A 16,874-nucleotide genomic window follows, 5' to 3' on the forward strand; every position below is an offset into this window, starting at 1 on the left:
AGTGAATACCAAGTAATTTGAAGACCCCAATGTGTTTGACATGTTGACGTTCAATGGTCTTGTAGAATTAATGGCAGATGGATGTAAGAATGTTGATGTATATGTTACAAAAAGACACAAATTATGGTTATTATGTTATGATCGTTATTTTACTAACTTCGTGGAGGAAGATGGTGATACCGGGATGCTGTATACTGTTAAAGGACAACTAGTTCTACAACTAACCAAGGATGTAACAACACAGAACACCACAGAATTAATATTTATTTTCATAGTCTTATGGTCTTAATCACTGTGATAATCATATATTTACATGTTTCTAGTGGAATAAAGATTTTTTTGGATTTTAAAATTTAAAAAAAGGGAACAATATATTTAACAGTTGCTTGTATATATGCAAGTTTCCAACATGACCTTTTCATCAAAGCATAGATATGTAAGTATCTAATTGTCCCTGACGAATTTATCACAAGATTTGAAAAAAAAGTTAAAACCTACTTTTTTGGTTACAAATTTTGGTTACAAACAGTGAGTTCCTTAGATTTTTATATATATATATACAGAGTATGCCAAAAAGCAAGGTTAGCACTAGGAATTAAAACTTTGGCATTTTGGGAAGTGATGGTCTCAGAACGGGTCCTGTGAGTGAGGCACCCTCCTGATGATGCCAGGCATGGATGGTATCCTCCCCTTTGATGACCTTCATCAGATGAAGCAGCTCAGGGTTCCGGGAGATGAATTCGCAATTGTCATCCAAAATCTGAAAGAAAGAAAAAATGGAGAGTTGTAACATATGCTGTGTTGGCTTAATGTTGGCATAATCCTTGAAACCATATCAATGTATTCACTCAAAGACAAGAAATAGTATAGCAGATCTACCATACTCTTGTTTTCTGCATCAATACATAACATATGAAAGAAGGTTATGATTTTATGACACTGAAAATACTGAGGGTTGCTAAATGTTGAGTGCAACAATATTGTAAATTTTGCATCCAAAAACACATAATAGCAGTTTCAAATAAGTAAAATGAAGTAGATGTTTAGCAAGGAGAAAACTATTTGGAGTGGGCATTACAGCATTTAACAAGGAAGCTGTAGTTTCAAATGTTGATCAATGCAGTGTTATGTAACATGTGGCATAAAAAAAATAATACATGTGCTGAAAAGTACAGATACCATTTCAGCGTGTGTGTGTGGGGGTAAAAAATTACCTTCTGTATTGCGTCCACCAATTCATCAAACCGAAACACCTCAGCTTCTGCTTTCTTCCAGTTGTCTTCAAGGATCTTCATCTGAAATGATGGGAGAAACACTAAGTTCTTAGAGTCATCCATGGGGATAACATATCAGGAATAACTAATATGTATAATAATACTCATAATACCATTTATATGCTACTTTTATGACACGAAGCCACGCTCAGCTAATACTGTGTACATCCATTAATGTGGTGTGAAGGTTATATAATATTTCTACAATGCAGTCAAGTCCCGTTAATACGACATGGTTGGTTGCATAAAATGATGTCGGATTAACGATTACGTCAGATAAACGAGATTAAGTTGTATCAGCATTCGTGATTGAAAATCGGACAACTTCATGATAGATAACGATGCAAAGACATTGTAATGAAAAATGAAATATTCATATTGTTATGTTACGTTGTTTGCGGAATGTTTTCTAATCATGCAAATTCGAAAGCTAAACACAAAACTATGGTTAGGGCTGTATGACTAATTCAAAATATTTAAAAAAAGGCATAGTCAGGAATGGAAACTAGTGCCGCAATGCTCAAAGAAAGTTGCTATCTTAGTGGCTAATGTCGACTTCCTGTTAGTCATTTCATTGGTCGGTCAAAGTTCGCAAAAGGTCCTTCTGACGTGACCTGTAATGGGATGTCAGCGGTAGTGAAAACTTGTATCTGGTTTTAATTATATTGAGCTAATCTAAGATAAATCCTGTTTTGTTTATTTAAAGCATTAATTGTTTATTGTTGTGCAAGTTTATCTCTGCAGCTGTTGTAATATGTAGCTATAGGCCAACTCATCTCGCATCAAAACAAGGGCTGTGTACACACGGGCAGATGAGTGAGTGAGTTAATGCTTTACGTCACATTGGCAATATTTCAGCCCTATCGTGACGATACGGGCAGATGACCACGGACTACACTGATCACTGTATCAGATTAACAAGACTGATTAATGAGTGATTTCTATAATTCATTGCAAATTAGGTGTGGTGGAGTCGGAGTGCGAGGCTGTCGGATTAATGGGTCTAAATAGCACTGATTTAATTAGTTCCCATCATTAATGTTGGATAAATCCGATTGTCGGATTAACGAGACTTGACTGCACTATGGCCATGCTTACTTTGCGAGCTGCCTTGCTCCCCATTTCCTGGTAACGATCTCTCTCATCGTTCAACTGGATTAAAAGCTGCTGATTCTATAACAAAAATAACATGTAATTTTGTAGAATTTTCCTATTCGGAATATTCTATAAGTAATACGTTACCACTGTTATACCGAGGCTGTTGTCTCCCACAACTGCTGCTATAGCGAAATCTACCACAGAGATCTCAATTACCTCATGCAGCACGTGCGTAGCCACCTAGCTGCCATGTGACACCCTTCACTCTTGTCTCCTGCGAGAGCAAGTGCTCGGGGGACGGACGGGCGGGCAGCAGCCCAGTGGTAACGTATTACTTATAGAATATTCCGAATAGGAAAATTCTACAAATTACATTAAGTAATACGTTACCACTGTTATACCGAGGCTGACTACCACAGTAGGCGGTGGGGAGCACCTACAACCCGAATCCTGACTGCTAGCGTTCCTTCCGACCAGCGGAAGTAAACACCAAGGCGGAAGCACTCGATGCGCATGCACCTAGCTAGGCGTTACCCTATAGGAATACCAAAGCACTGTCAAGCGCATACCGTAAGGCTCAATCGTCATTGCCAAAACGATTGGCGACTCCAAACGGCCCCACTGGATAGGTATTTCATCGCCGCAGCGGATGAGAACACTGTATCCGCGTGAGCTTAATCTTAGATCAGGTTAAACAGTCGAAAAGAGGGAAATTAATTTCATTCAGACCGTATATCCCAGAGCAAGCTTACTTAAAGTATGCATTAGGCGCGTGACCTAATTCCAGTATTTGTAAGCATGCATCACAAGGTTGGGATACACGACAGACAATTAAAGACATAATTGTCAAAATACAAATAAGGACAAAGCACACAAAAAGCCGCCCTCACCTGTGGTGTGAGTGCGCTGGTTTGCGGGACCCCAACTCCTGTACCCACGGCAGTGGGAACATTGGAGTAGACCCAGATTGACCACCGTGCAAGGTCAGACGCCTGAGGAGTTCGGAATTGCGCTGGGCACACCCCTTAGGTGCCCGCTTGCGCCGCGATCCGCGGGCCAAGACGGTGCACACTCTCCACGACGGCATCAGCGACCTGTTTGAGGTAATGATTGGCAAAAACCGAGTCAGAACGCCAGTAACAACCTCGTAATATTCTGCGAACAGAGATATTCGAGTGTAGGGCAAATGTTGCCGCTAGCGCCCTGATCTCGTGCGGGTTTGACCCCGCTACCGGTAACCCCCGAGACCGGTACGCCAGATTGATGACAGAACGAAGCCACAACGCAATCGAGTTGCGAGGTATGTCAACCGTGCGATTAGGGTTACACGATATGAACAGACGGTCACGCCCTTGTCTACGTTCATTCGAAGCCTTAAGATAATACTTAAGGGCCCTAACCGGACACAGCGCTCTGTCCTCAGTATCAGCAGGATGTAAGATTTCTTTGAGTGATCTTACAGTGAATTCTCTCTCCGTTTGCCCGACTCTGATTCTTGGCGACGAAGCCCATGAGCAGGCCCAGGCGGACCGCTCCTTCGTCACCCCTATCGAATCGTACCTTGGCGACATCGAGTGCATGAATTTCGGATACACGTGCCGCCGTGGCAAAGGAGAGGAGAAATGCTGTTTTCCAAGTCACATGCCGGAACGAAGCACTATGCAAGGGTTCATACGGAGCTTCCGTAAGTGATTGCAACACTAGGGAAAGATCCCAGGCCGGTGCCCGAAGGCGGCCCTTCTTAAGATCGTGCTGTTTGAAACCCTTGATAATACCCCGTATCACCGGCTCTTTGGAGAGACTGGTACCCATAGCAACGGACGAGACATAGTTGGCAATGGAACCCCCGGAGAGTTTCCGGGTCTCTCGCAAGTGAGACATGAAACGAGCAATATCCTGCACAGATACCTTATCTGGCGAATGAATGTGATGTTTACAACACCACTTCGTGAAAATAACCCAACGTGCATTATACACCTTCTGGGTAGAATCACGATGCATACTAACGTATGCCCGAGACGCCCGGCGAGAAAAAACTTTACTCCTCAGACGCTCGGTGACAACATCCACGCGTGCAGATTGAACTGCCCTGCGTTTGGATGAAGCTGACGGGTGTGAGGGTGGATCAAGAGATCCGGTCTCACAGGCAGTGGAAGTGGCGACTGCGTGACCTGGGTCAGCAAGTCGGGGTACCACGATCTGTTCGGCCACATGGGCGCGATCAGTAACATTCGACAGCGAACTCCTCGGAGCCGGCTTAGAATGTGTGGTATCAACGCTGTCGGCGGGTAAGCATAAGCGACCAAGCCCGTCCAGTCTAACGCGAGAGCATCGTGATCGATGGCCCTCGGGACCGGGACTGGTGATACAAACAACGGGAGTTGATTGTTGAACCGCGTTGCGAACAGGTCGACCATCGGACGACCCAAACGTTCGCACAGCCACTGAAACACTACTGGGTTCAGCATCCACTCTGTGGGGCTCGGATCCTGAGGCCTCGATAGAGCATCGGCCAGTACGTTCCGCACACCTGGGATGTGACGGGCGCGTATCTGGCACGGGACACTGTCCACCAGAGCGTAAAACTCGAACGTGAGATCGAGTAGCGAGTGACTGTGGGTTCCCCCCAGTTTGTTCACATAGGACACTACCGTCGTGTTGTCGGTCGCCAGCATGAGCCGGGCGTCGACGAGACGATGCTTCCAGTGATTGACTGCGTTGATCACTGCCTTGAACTCGAGACAAGTGATGTGAAGACCTAGTTCGTCTAAGCACCACAGCCCTGAGCTCACCTCCCCCTTTAGATGGGCGCCCCAGCCCACTAGAGAGGCGTCTGTATACAGGGTCAACGTGGCCCGGTAGGGCCGCATAGAGACTCCTGATAAGACAATGTAAGGGACCGTCCACCACTCCAGATGCGGTCGGAGCCGATCCGGGAGGGCGACGGTCGCACTGTTCACCTCCGTTGCTAACAACTGGATTAAAAACCGTTGCAGCGGGCGGAGTTGGAGACGACCCCGTGCGGTGCAGTCCTGGGCTGATACAAGTAGCCCTAACAGCTGTTCCCAAAAGTGAACAGTCTGTTGCACCGCTAAGACTTTGGCAATCATCGCCTGAATTTTGTGCCACCGGTCTGGGGGGACAAAGAGGCGATGGGACACCGTGTTGAACCGACCTCCGATGAACAGCAAGTTCTGAGAAGGGGTTAACTCGCTCTTGGGGAGATTGATAATCCACCCAAATTGCTCCAAGAGCCGACGTGCGAAATCGAGATGGCGTGACAGGGTGTCCGTCATTCGATTTGCTACTAGCGAGTCGTCCAGGTACGCGAAGTACCGGACACCCCTCCTGTGGAGGAACCCCACTATGGGGGTGGTTAACCGGGTGAACAGCCAGGGAGCGGACGTGTGAATCATTCTGAGTTCGGCACTGTCCTACTTGGGAACGAGAAATATCCTGGAGTAAAACCCCGGTGTTATTTCTGGTAGAGCTAACTCCCGTACTGCCCCTTCTCCACCAACCTGCCGATGGCATCGGCGAGGATGGGAAGATCGGTTTCCGAATCGAAACCTGCCAACGGGGCAACGGTGAGCGGCGGATTCGCTTTGAGATCAAGCCGATAGCCGTACCGAATCGTGTTGACCACCCACGGGTCGTCGAACACTTGTTCCCAATTCTCCCAGTAAGTCTGGAGTCTGGCTCCCACTGGGGAAGGAGAGGGGGCCCTGACAGGTTGCGACAGGCGCAACTGTCCAGGGCCAAGTGACTCGGGTTCGCCTAAGGGCCAACCGAAGTTGGCGCTGTCGGCATACGAACCCCTCCAATGAGAGTCACCTGGAGGGGCCCTTGCCGTCCGTCGACGACTTGGGCTTCCCCCAGTTCCCCGTTTTCCCGCGAAAGGGCAGCTGATTGCCCATACCGGAGCCCTCAGGGCGGGGCTACTTCCCAGAGGAAGAAGAACCCGACCCCTTAGACCTACCGGCCGCAGCAGCCTGGGGCGCGCTCCGGTTAGGAGCGGCACCCAGGCGCCTATGCAGGGACCCAACAAGAGCAAGTGTGTGCCGAGAGTCCTCGGCAACGTACTCCAGGGAAGCATTTAAACTGAGCAGGCAGTTGTAAATGCGCTGGTCACGGTCCGTGGGAGAACCTTCGACCAGACGGGCCGCTGCAGCCAAGTAAGTGTCTCCGTGAGACATGGAGTGCCGAGCGAGGGCGTCCAGCTGGTGCAAGGTAGCTTGCGTTACCGTAGCAGCCGGTGGGACACGGACACCCAACCGCTCAACATGGGCCTCCGCGGTAGGACCAGCCTCGGGAAAGGCAAGGTCATGTACCGGGAATAAACCCTTTCTCCACGACGTCGGAGGCAACGGGAGACCCCGACCGGAGGCCGCCGCGAAGGCGTTCTCCAAGGAAGGCTTGAAACCGCGCAGCAAGGTTGATGCGGGGAAAGCCGAGTCGGAAGACTCATCGTATACCTCGGAGGAACCCACAGTTGTGGATTCCCCGCGGTACCGGCCGGGGCATGTCCTCAAAGAGGTCATAAACCATGGCCACGCGGTCCTAAACCGATAGCGGGAGCAACGGTTCGGGGGAAGGACCGGTGACCACGGGAGCCGCCGCCGTACCGGTGGACCCCGCGGCCTCCGAAGTGGCCGGGGACGGAACAGCCAGCGGCCTATCCTGAGATAAGGCCGCCAGCTTGGAGTCCACAAGTTATGCAAGTAATGCAGCGACGGAATCCCCGGACAGCACACGGGCCGCCAAGAGATCCGCCGCTTTACCGGTGGACCCCGCGGCCACCGAAGAGGCCGGGGACGGAACAGCCAGCGGCCTATCTTGCGATAAGGCCGCCAGCATGGAATCCACAAGTTTCGACAACAATGCGGCGACGGAATCCCCAGACAGCCCGAGGGCCGCAAGGGGATCCGCCGCAGCCGAGGAGGTGGTACCCGCACGGGGACCCCGACCGGACGAACCGGCCACCACAGGGGTGGAGACGGACTGTACGTACAGCCGGTACCGCTCAAAATCCGCAGGCCCCAGACCTTCGCACAGGATGCACCGGGTGTCCCCGCAAGGAACCCTGCACCGCGGGCAACGAACGTGGGGATCCCGGGACGACAAAATCTTTCTGCACACCCCATAACTCCGAGGAGCAGGGGTAGAGGGGGTGGATAATGGGGACATATCCATGTCAGACATTGATTGTTTGCTATAAACAAAGAACAAAACATGGTTACAACGCACGCACCACAATGATTCACAAACGAACATTTTCACAAGAAAATAAACGAGCAATGTGAACATATAACATACACATATAACTTTTATTAAAGAAATAAGTTATGTTAACCCCCAAAACATACAAGAACAGGGGAAACGTAAAACACAACGTGCATACGCGAACCCCGCAAGTATATAGAAAAAAGGGCGGGAAAATTATAACCAAGCGTAGCTACCGCAACGCCCCATAAAAGCACAGTTTATTAGAGAATAAACTATAATAAATATCACCAAATCTTCAAGGAACGCTTCAGCAGGAGAAAACACGTCTTGCTAAGCAGACGAAGGAGACAAGAGTGAAGGGTGTCACATGGCAGCTAGGTGGCTACGCACGTGCTGCATGAGGTAATTGAGATCTCTGTGGTAGATTTCGCTATAGCAGCAGTTGTGGGAGACAACAGCCTCGGTATAACAGTGGTAACGTATTACTTAATGTAATACATTAATACGGTAGTTAGAGAAGATATGAAATAAACAATAACATCTGGCAATGCTACTGGGAATGGAGTAGTACAGTAACAATACTTGATATCTACTTGTCAACAATACGAGGCATTCTGAATGTACTATAGAGCCAGCATGTAGAGAGTCTTATCACGGGGTGTAATAACGTGACCCGCATTTCACCTCTTGCTGGGCAGACATGGCTCATCATTGCATGTTGAATGGGTGATCGATATCAACCCAGGTGATAAGAAATTAGATGCATCCCTTGGTGCGCTGTCTGCTTGACTTGTTATCTCCCGACAATGTCTTCCAAACAAGGTGAAAATGTATTGTATTCACTTACAAATAGATGCATTTTAAAATTCAATATTATGATATATGATAAAAAGGCTATTATAAGGCAGTTTTCATATTATACCCGAAACCAAAACTCTGATTTTGGGGGTCTTGGGTTGATATTTGGTATAAGAAAACTGCCTTATAATAACCTCTAACTACTGTCATGATACTTTATATATCTCAGCAATAACATACAAAAGATGAAGACTTTGCATCTAACATCTTAAGGAAACATATTCAATCATCAAAAATGTCAAAATGGAGCAAAAAGAGACTCATCCTCAAAAAGTATATTTGAATAAATTAAGATAAGAGGCTTCAAAAAGTACATTTTCAAACTATTTTAGATGTATACACTACTCAAACAAGTTCAAGAACACCCTCAATTAATTCAAAGGCTGTCGTGCACTGTAAATAATCGAGTCTGGACCAGACAATCCAGTGATTGATATCATGAGCATCGAACTAGGCAATAAGGATACGCTGACATGCATCAACCAAGTAAGCGAGCCTGACCACCCGATCCCGTTAGGTGCCCCTCACGACATGCATAGTCGCCTTTTACGGCAAACATGGGTTGCTGAAGACCTATTCTAACCCGGATCTTCGCCCCTTATAAGAATGGGTTGAAAGATGAAGCTGTGAATGGAGTAGATGATGTATTCTTATTACTCAGTGATGTCCCGCACTGCTCACCTTTTTCTTGAGTGAGATCACCTGTCCCTGCATGGTGTGCCCGGGGGTGTCGGTGAGGCCAGGATGGTGTGGGGTCGGGTTTGCCAGCTGCTCCTCCAGGATTTCCTTCTCCCCCTCCAGCCGTTTCACATCCCCCAACAGCTGCATCACCTCTTGATGCATCCTCTGAAACCAAGCAGATCAACCTCACGTCAAACCTACGTAGACACTGAGGGCAAATCTTGAATTTGAACCCACAAATATTTTTGCACAACTATTGGACAGAGGCGATGCTGTGGACAACAGGCCATCTTACAGGCTCAGCTTAATATTAAACGAAATTATTTCATACTTAAAGGTTTACTTGCAGGATTCGAAGTTAAATGTGTCCTGGAGGTTTTTAGTATTTGAATCTGGGATCCCATGAATTTTCAACCAATAACTTTAGGGTTATGACAAGTACCCCCTTAACTTTCGTTCTTAATTTCACTGCTGGGATCAGTTTCCAGATGAAAAAACTAATTTCCATGTATGTAAGTGAGTGAGTTGGGTTTAACACCACTTTTAATAGTATTCTAATTTCTAGTAATATCACTGCATGTCAGCTTAATGAGGAAGGAGAGCCTAAAGCGAGGAAGGCCTCAGAGCATGGGTAAGGTGCTGACAAACCTAGAAACAAAATCAGGACGAACTGTAATTCGAACCCACAATCATAGGCTTCTGTCCACCCCCCATGTTTTTGAACAAATGCATTTATTTAGTCAGTGACACGTGTATGTCAGAATCCTACCTTATTTTCAAACTGGTAGTCTGAGAGTGAGATGATTCGATCCCCCATGTCCCTGATCCTGTCCTTCAGTTCCTCCACCAGCGTGTTGGCCTCGGTCAGCTCCTCCGTCTTGGCGCCACGGTCCTGCTGCAGTCTCCACGCCTCGCCCTCCAAACTACACACCTTCTCCCGCAGCAGACAGCTGCAACATACAGACAAGGCAAACTGCAGACGTGGCGGAAACTGTTTTTGACATTTGTTCAATCTCCAACAATGTTTTTGAAGATAATTAATAAGGATCAAACAAAGAAACAACTGCTCGGGTCACATCAAGTGATCACATAAAATAGCCAAGAATTTATTTTCCCAAAATGTCCACTCACTTGTCTCCCTTGAGATCCTGAAGAGACAACTCGGAAGCTTTCTCCAAAATATTTGCCATGCTGACAATCTCGGACAGAACCTCACTGAGACCTGTGATCTGTCTGACAATGGACCCTTGATTTTCTCCATCATCTAGCATCTCTATTCTATCTGCATCTTCATTGGCTTCTGATTTGGGTAAACTCTTCACTGGGACGAAGGCACTAGCTTGTGAAAAGCCTAACTTGGCCCTGCTTGCCTCTCCAGGACTAGTGAAGGAGTTGATATATCCACTGTCGGTGGAAGATCCGGTATGAGACGTCCCCTCCACACTGGGACTGGCTTCTTGACTTGGAGGTCGGGACTTGCTCCAGCTGAATGAGGCATCCGTCGCCTGTGATGTGTCTACAGATGAGTTGACAGCATGGAGCACCTTAGACACAAGAGACTCGGAGGAAACGTTACAATGTGCTGGAGCATCTATTCTGTCTTCTTCTGTCTGAAAAGAAGAAAGTCATTTACATCTATGTGATGATAAAGCTAGGGGTAATGTATTAATTGAAAGTATGAATTTTCTTTGCAAAGACATTTGTAAATGCAGAAGCAAAACATGTTAAGGACAGTCCTGGCTTCATTGAGGTTTGTTGCTCAGGTTGGAATGTAGAAATACAATAAATCTTTCATTTTTTTGCATTTGGGTAATTGCCACGAACATCTTGCCTTTTAGTCAAGACACTGATAAGTATGATAAGCATTGTGCAGTCCTCATTGAGGTTGGCAAGATTGTTATCTCAAATTTTATACCTCAGTGCCAACTTTGAATCTGTGACTCAGGGCCCTTGCCCTTGCAGGGCTCAATTTAAGGAACTTGCACCACGGGCATGTTGACATGAAGACCTAGTTACACTAAACAAAACCAGTTTGCACCCTGGTCCCAAATATTTGCTTAAGTTGAAACATAGATGCATAAACTAGTGTAAATAAATAAAATCTCAATTCTCTGATGACTCATGACTTAAAATGAAATAATGACGTTGTACTGTTGCAAAATGTAAAATTAACAAGTGCATGTAATCTTGAAGTATTCACAGTTTGATGACAAGCCCAAGAATGCATGACAAATAACAACACAGGATTAGTGATGCAGTATAAAGCTTAGAGGTATCGAGTGTGTTCAAAGATATTTGTGTGGAAAAGTAAGAGTTGGTAGGACACTATTTGATTGCATTTAGACATAAATATTAGGTTGCCCTTTTCTATAATATCTTGCACTGGTGCATGTTTTACATCACTAAATCAAGCCTGTGTTGACCACATCGGCTGCATGTGTGCTCACCTCCACGCCCACCTTCTTCCTGAGGACCCCTAGGATGGTGCACATCCTCTCCTCCAGCCCCATCACTGCCTCCCCACACTCACGCAGCTCCCCCCGCTGCTGTAACATCATCATCTGCAACTCCCGCCGGGTTCTGTCCAGCTCAAGTCTGGTCCTTGACAGGTCCTCTCTATCAAGGACAAGTAACACACTACAGCAGGGGGTTCATCCACCATTCTCCCTGCCGTTCGGGAGTCACGGAGGGTGACAGGACTTTATACTACTCTGAAGTCAATTCTGAAGGGATGTGGCTACCATCTACAAGGAGTTATCTGAACTTCTTTAGAGGCCAATATTCTGGGCCAGGTCAGCAGCAAATGTCAGTACAAATTTCAAAATTGGAATTCAACATTTCCCAATTTATGCTGCTATAGTTATAACTTATGGTAGGCTTTGTAGAGGTAAGGCTTTAAAGCTTGTTCTAACATGACTGTATTGAATGCAATGTCCAAATTCAATGTTCGAATATCTCAGAACTTAGTAAACCTAAAAAAAGTAATGGTTTTTCTTAATTTGCCTGGTACTTTGTTTGGAAGCTAGATAAATCCTGGGCCCGCTTGCACAAAGCGATCTTAGCGCTAAGACTTTTGTAAGCCTATGTTAAAGTATGGGAGTTACGATCATCTTAGCCCTAAAATCGCTTTGTGCAAGTGGGTCCTGATCTATATGTTGTATGAGTGTAACCATTGGTTGTCTTGTTGCATACAGGGACCTTTAGTAAATTTGAGTGTTTGTTGGGTAACACCACATTCAGCAATATTCCAGCCATATGACAGCGCTCTGCAAATAATAAAGTCTGGACAAGACAATCCAGTGATTGACAGAGATACGGTTACCGCAGCTTCACAGCGTTTGAGCTGGATTTTGGAGACCCGTGAAGATTCGTGTAGAGAATAGATCTTCAGCAACCCATGCTTGCCATAACTGGCAACTATGCTTGTCGAAAGAGGCGACTAACGGGATCGGGTGGTCAGACTCGCTGACTTGGTTGATGCATGTCATCGTATCCAAATTGAGTAGATTGATGCTCATGATAGCAATCACTGGATTGTCTAGTCCAGACTCCATTATTTACAGACCGCCATCATATAACTGGAATATTGCTGAGTGCGGCGTTAAACAACAAACAAACAAACAAACTTGATGTGGGAGGAAAGTCTGAAGTGAAGGAGGTATCAGATGTCTACCACTTCGGTGAAACCCACAAGCACGGGTATGGTGCGGACAAACGTAGAAACATAATCAGAGTGAACTGTGTGTGGATGACTCACTCTAGACCCTGTATGGTGGTCTGGTACTGAAGGAACTGGACCTGTGTGTCGGCTAGGGTCTTCTGCTGCTGGTTCAACTGCAGGAACGTGGAGCGGATCTTCTCCTCCGAGTCTCGCAGCGTGTCAATCAGCATGCCTCTCTCAGCCTCCAGGAACTCGGCGTTGTCCTGCAGAGCCTGTTGAGAATACAATGTTAGGAAACATTTCTTCTTCACATATTTTCACCCGCCGGTTACGACCTGGCCTTCTCATGGCAGACGTAATATCTCGTCAACTGATTAAATATTATTGAGTTTAGGTTTCAGATACTTTATCCTATGATGAACCTCAGAGAATTTATTTTGGTCTACACATTTTACACATAAAAGTCCATATCACACTGAAATGGACAAAACAGCTAAGTTTGGGCTAGTAGCCTAAAAGGTTTAACCATGATAGTTAGCAATATCTCAACTATCTCACTTCAGCCTGTAAGCGATAGGTAATTTGTTCTGGTAGACATCTTCCCAAGGCAAGAGAGCTGACTGACTTGCAAGTCATGTTTCCACCCTTGCCGAACTAGGCTGGAATTCCAAGGTTACATTTTGGCTGGCCTTACAAGTCTATTTTGGTCGACTGCAGGATTTGCAAAGCATGTGTACATTCAGCTGGGCGTCAACAGATATTTTCCAAATGTATTCATGTTTTGAATCATGGTGCGCAAATGATTTGATGCACGTCACGAGGTCAGAATCCCAAGCAAGGGTGCAGACCATGAAATTACAACAGCATTCCTCACAAGCATTCAGCAGGTCTGTTTCTTTCAAAATGCTGGGCTAAGCTCTCTCTTTTCTAAAGCCTTTGTCAGCTGAAAGAAACATGGCCAAAAGGGGTCACATATATCACCTTAGGGAGTTGTGTTAGGTGACCTTTCTCATCAGCCAATCAGCATCTTCCCTAGGCAAGGTAGTTAACTGACTGTCCAGTTTCAACCCTTGTCAAACTAGGCTGGAATCTCGAGGCTCGATCGAAGCGCCACCAGTGCTTATTACAAGTTATGTCTCCTCTTTGTCCCCCCTACTGACCAATTAGATTCCAGCTTTCTTTTCACAGGCATTTGCTTCAAACACAATCGCAGCTCCCAGTCACAATAATCTCATTGATAATCTAGATCTTTATCGAAACAGAATGGGTCTTACCTTGTGCAAGTGCATTAGATAACTTGAGCACCTTGATTATAAACATGAAAAAATTTGGAAAATACTTGTCTACATCCATTTGACAGTACACATGCTCTGCAAATCCTGCAATCAACAGAAATCTGCATGGCAGTCGCCATGTTGTTGAACAGAATGTTAAGATGTTTCGTGATCTTGATTGGACTAGACTTGTTAGTCCAGCCAAAACATAACTCCATAATTCTAGCCTAGTTCGGCAAGGGTGGAAACAGGACTTATATAGTCAGTTAACTCCCCTGCCTTGGAAAAATGGCCAACCGGTGTTGAGACTTGCAAATTAATTGGTACTAGTGAGCACAGCCTTCAAACCAGAATCTGATTTCTGAATCCTTTGAAACAACTGATTCTATATCAGTAAATGTTGACTGGCCATTTAATTGATTTCTTTTAAGCCATGTCGTTTCTGACCACCATGGGATCTGCACCGAAAAGGGAGGAATATTTGTGTTTTCTGTTGGTTCCCTTCAGTTAGAATCAAACTCTGTGGCAAAAGTTGGTAGAGAAATAAAGCGGACTTGTCTTAGATAGCTTGATTGGCTCAAGAACTGACAATTAGTTATTTAGATTGTGTGGTTGAAGTTTGCTCAGTGTGACCTGACTGACTAACTACAGAAGTGTCAGAGCTGAATCTGCTTTTAACCAGACTGTACTTGTACTTGAACTTAGTACCAGAGCCCTACCTTGAGTTCTGCCTGGTCCAGCTTCTGGATGTGGACACTCTCCTTGAAGGCTGCAAATTCTGTTTCCACCTGTCCAACCTGGTAGCGTTGTTCAAGAATGATCTCCCTGTACTCGTACAGATCCTTCTCCAGGATGTCAATATCATGATCCCGATAGTCCAGGGTTCTCTGTAGGTTTGTGATCTCCAGCTCGTACCTGCATGGCAAACAAGCATGTTGTCAGGTCTTCCAACACCAACATGGTTGTGAGTGAGTAATTGAGTGGGTGAGTGGGTGAGTGAGTGGGTGGGTGGGTGGGTGGGTGAGTGAGTGAGTGAGTGAGTGAGTGAGTGAGTGAGTGAGTGAGTGAGTGAGTGAGTGAGTGAGTGAGTGATTGAGTGAGTGAGTGGGTGGGTGAGTGGGTGAGTGAGTGAGTGAGTGAGGAATGAGTGGGTGAGTGAGTGGGTGAGTGAGTGAGTGGGTGGGTGGGTGAGTGAGTGAGTGAGTGAGTGAGTGAGTGAGTGGATGGGTGAGTGAGTGAGTGAGTGAGTGAGTGAGTGAGTGAGTGATGAGTGAGTGGGTGAGGAGTGAGTGAGTGGGTGAGGAGTGAGTGAGGAGTGAGTGAGTGAGTGAGTGAGTGAGGAGTGAGTGAGGAGTGAGTGAGTGAGTGAGTGATGTTTAACGTCACTCAGCAAAGTAATAAACACAACAATAAATTTTATGACTTTGATACACAGTAGACATTGAGCCATGAGAACTGAGACAAGAAGCATAAACATATAATAGTTTCTTTGCATTAGTACTCACTCAGAAGACTTTTCAATCAAAGCAGCCTTCGCCTCCAGAGCCAATCGTTCCCAGTCCTGACTCCTGCAAAAATAAATCAATAAAATATCTATGATAAATCATTCAATAATAACTATATTGTAGACTCATCTTAATGTGTGTGGAAAGCCAGAAGTGATGCGGGTATTAGACGATTTATAACCACTTTGGTGTAACCCACAAGGTATGGGATTGACACACCTAGAAACAATCTTAGTAGAATCTAAATAGTTTTTACATTTGTATACTTATCCTGCATCACATTCAGGCTCGTCGTAGGGTAAGCAGTAGATGCATTAAGGAGTAAAGCAGTATAAGTAAATTTAAAAAAAATAAAATCTAAATATTTTTTACATTTGTATACTTATCCTAAATGCATTTACTGTTTACCTTACGAGGAGCAGGAATGTGCTGCACTAAGGAGTAACGCAGGATAAGTAACAAACACCTGAACTGGGATTTGAAAAACATGATCATAGGTCTCTGGTATGCCTGAGGGATGCAACTGCATGGCAAATTGTTGAACCTCAAGACAACTGAGCCCCCGTCGTGGTGATAAGGGACAAGATCGTACCGCTTCTGTTCCTCCAGGAGATCGTGAGCCTGCTGTGTATGCTGAGTACTGAGGGTGTCCAGCTGGCGGGTCAAGTCCTCCTGCTGGTCCTTCTGTTCAGACAGATGTTGTACAAGCAGGTCCTTGGTCAACACAAAGTCCTGCAGAGCTGGCAGGGAGAACACAACATAGTTAACATGTATTAGATACAGTTAATATTTTCATTATTCAATTACTACATACTAAGACTATCTACTGGAAACAGGGCTCAGTTCCACAAACATCTTAGTGCAACGACTGTTGTAAGTCAATGTCAATGTATGGGAGTGACCATCATCTTAGTGCTAAGTTCCCTGTGGGATGAGGGCCTGGACTAGTTTTTAAAACTCATTTGAACAGCGATAACTGAAAGGTACACTGATGTTCAATGGATACCAGTAAAATGGGAGACAATGCTTATGCATTTGTTTATTTGTTGTTTGACACAGGACAGGACTTTCGTTAACTCCCTTGCCTCGGGATGTGGTTTGGTTTGTTTTACACCGCACTCAGCAATATTCCAGCTATGTGATGGTGGTCTGTAAATAATTGATTCTTGACCAGACCATCCAGTGATTGACATCATGAGCATCGATCCACTCAATTCGGATACGATGACATGCATCAAACCAGGTCAGCGAGCCTCACCATCCAATCAAGTAAGTCGCCTCTTATGACAAGCATAGT

At 45.7% G+C, this 16,874-nt stretch overlaps 1 protein-coding gene across 3 annotated transcripts in view; it reads right to left on the reverse strand.

Annotated features, from left to right (window-relative positions):
- Positions 1-248: 248 nt before the first annotated feature.
- LOC124138703 (early endosome antigen 1-like) overlaps positions 249-16,874 on the reverse strand; it is a 32,533-nt gene continuing 15,907 nt past the window's right edge. For all 3 annotated transcript variants that reach the window (XM_046505509.2, XM_046505507.2, XM_046505508.2), the window contains exons 13-23: positions 16,170-16,317; positions 15,578-15,640; positions 14,792-14,987; positions 12,895-13,070; positions 11,585-11,753; positions 10,269-10,747; positions 9,907-10,087; positions 9,138-9,302; positions 2,373-2,447; positions 1,215-1,295; positions 249-760 (exon numbers count right to left, since the gene is read on the reverse strand). In XM_046505509.2, the coding sequence (XP_046361465.2) occupies positions 596-760; positions 1,215-1,295; positions 2,373-2,447; positions 9,138-9,302; positions 9,907-10,087; positions 10,269-10,747; positions 11,585-11,753; positions 12,895-13,070; positions 14,792-14,987; positions 15,578-15,640; positions 16,170-16,317 (1,898 nt within the window). In that variant the 3' untranslated portion in view covers positions 249-595. The remainder of the gene's footprint in view (positions 761-1,214; positions 1,296-2,372; positions 2,448-9,137; positions 9,303-9,906; positions 10,088-10,268; positions 10,748-11,584; positions 11,754-12,894; positions 13,071-14,791; positions 14,988-15,577; positions 15,641-16,169; positions 16,318-16,874) is intronic.

The sequence above is a fragment of the Haliotis rufescens genome, unplaced genomic scaffold (assembly GCF_023055435.1).
Source record: "Haliotis rufescens isolate VD_foot unplaced genomic scaffold, xgHalRufe1.0.p SCAF_15, whole genome shotgun sequence".
NCBI classification, from domain to species: domain Eukaryota; kingdom Metazoa; phylum Mollusca; class Gastropoda; order Lepetellida; family Haliotidae; genus Haliotis; species Haliotis rufescens.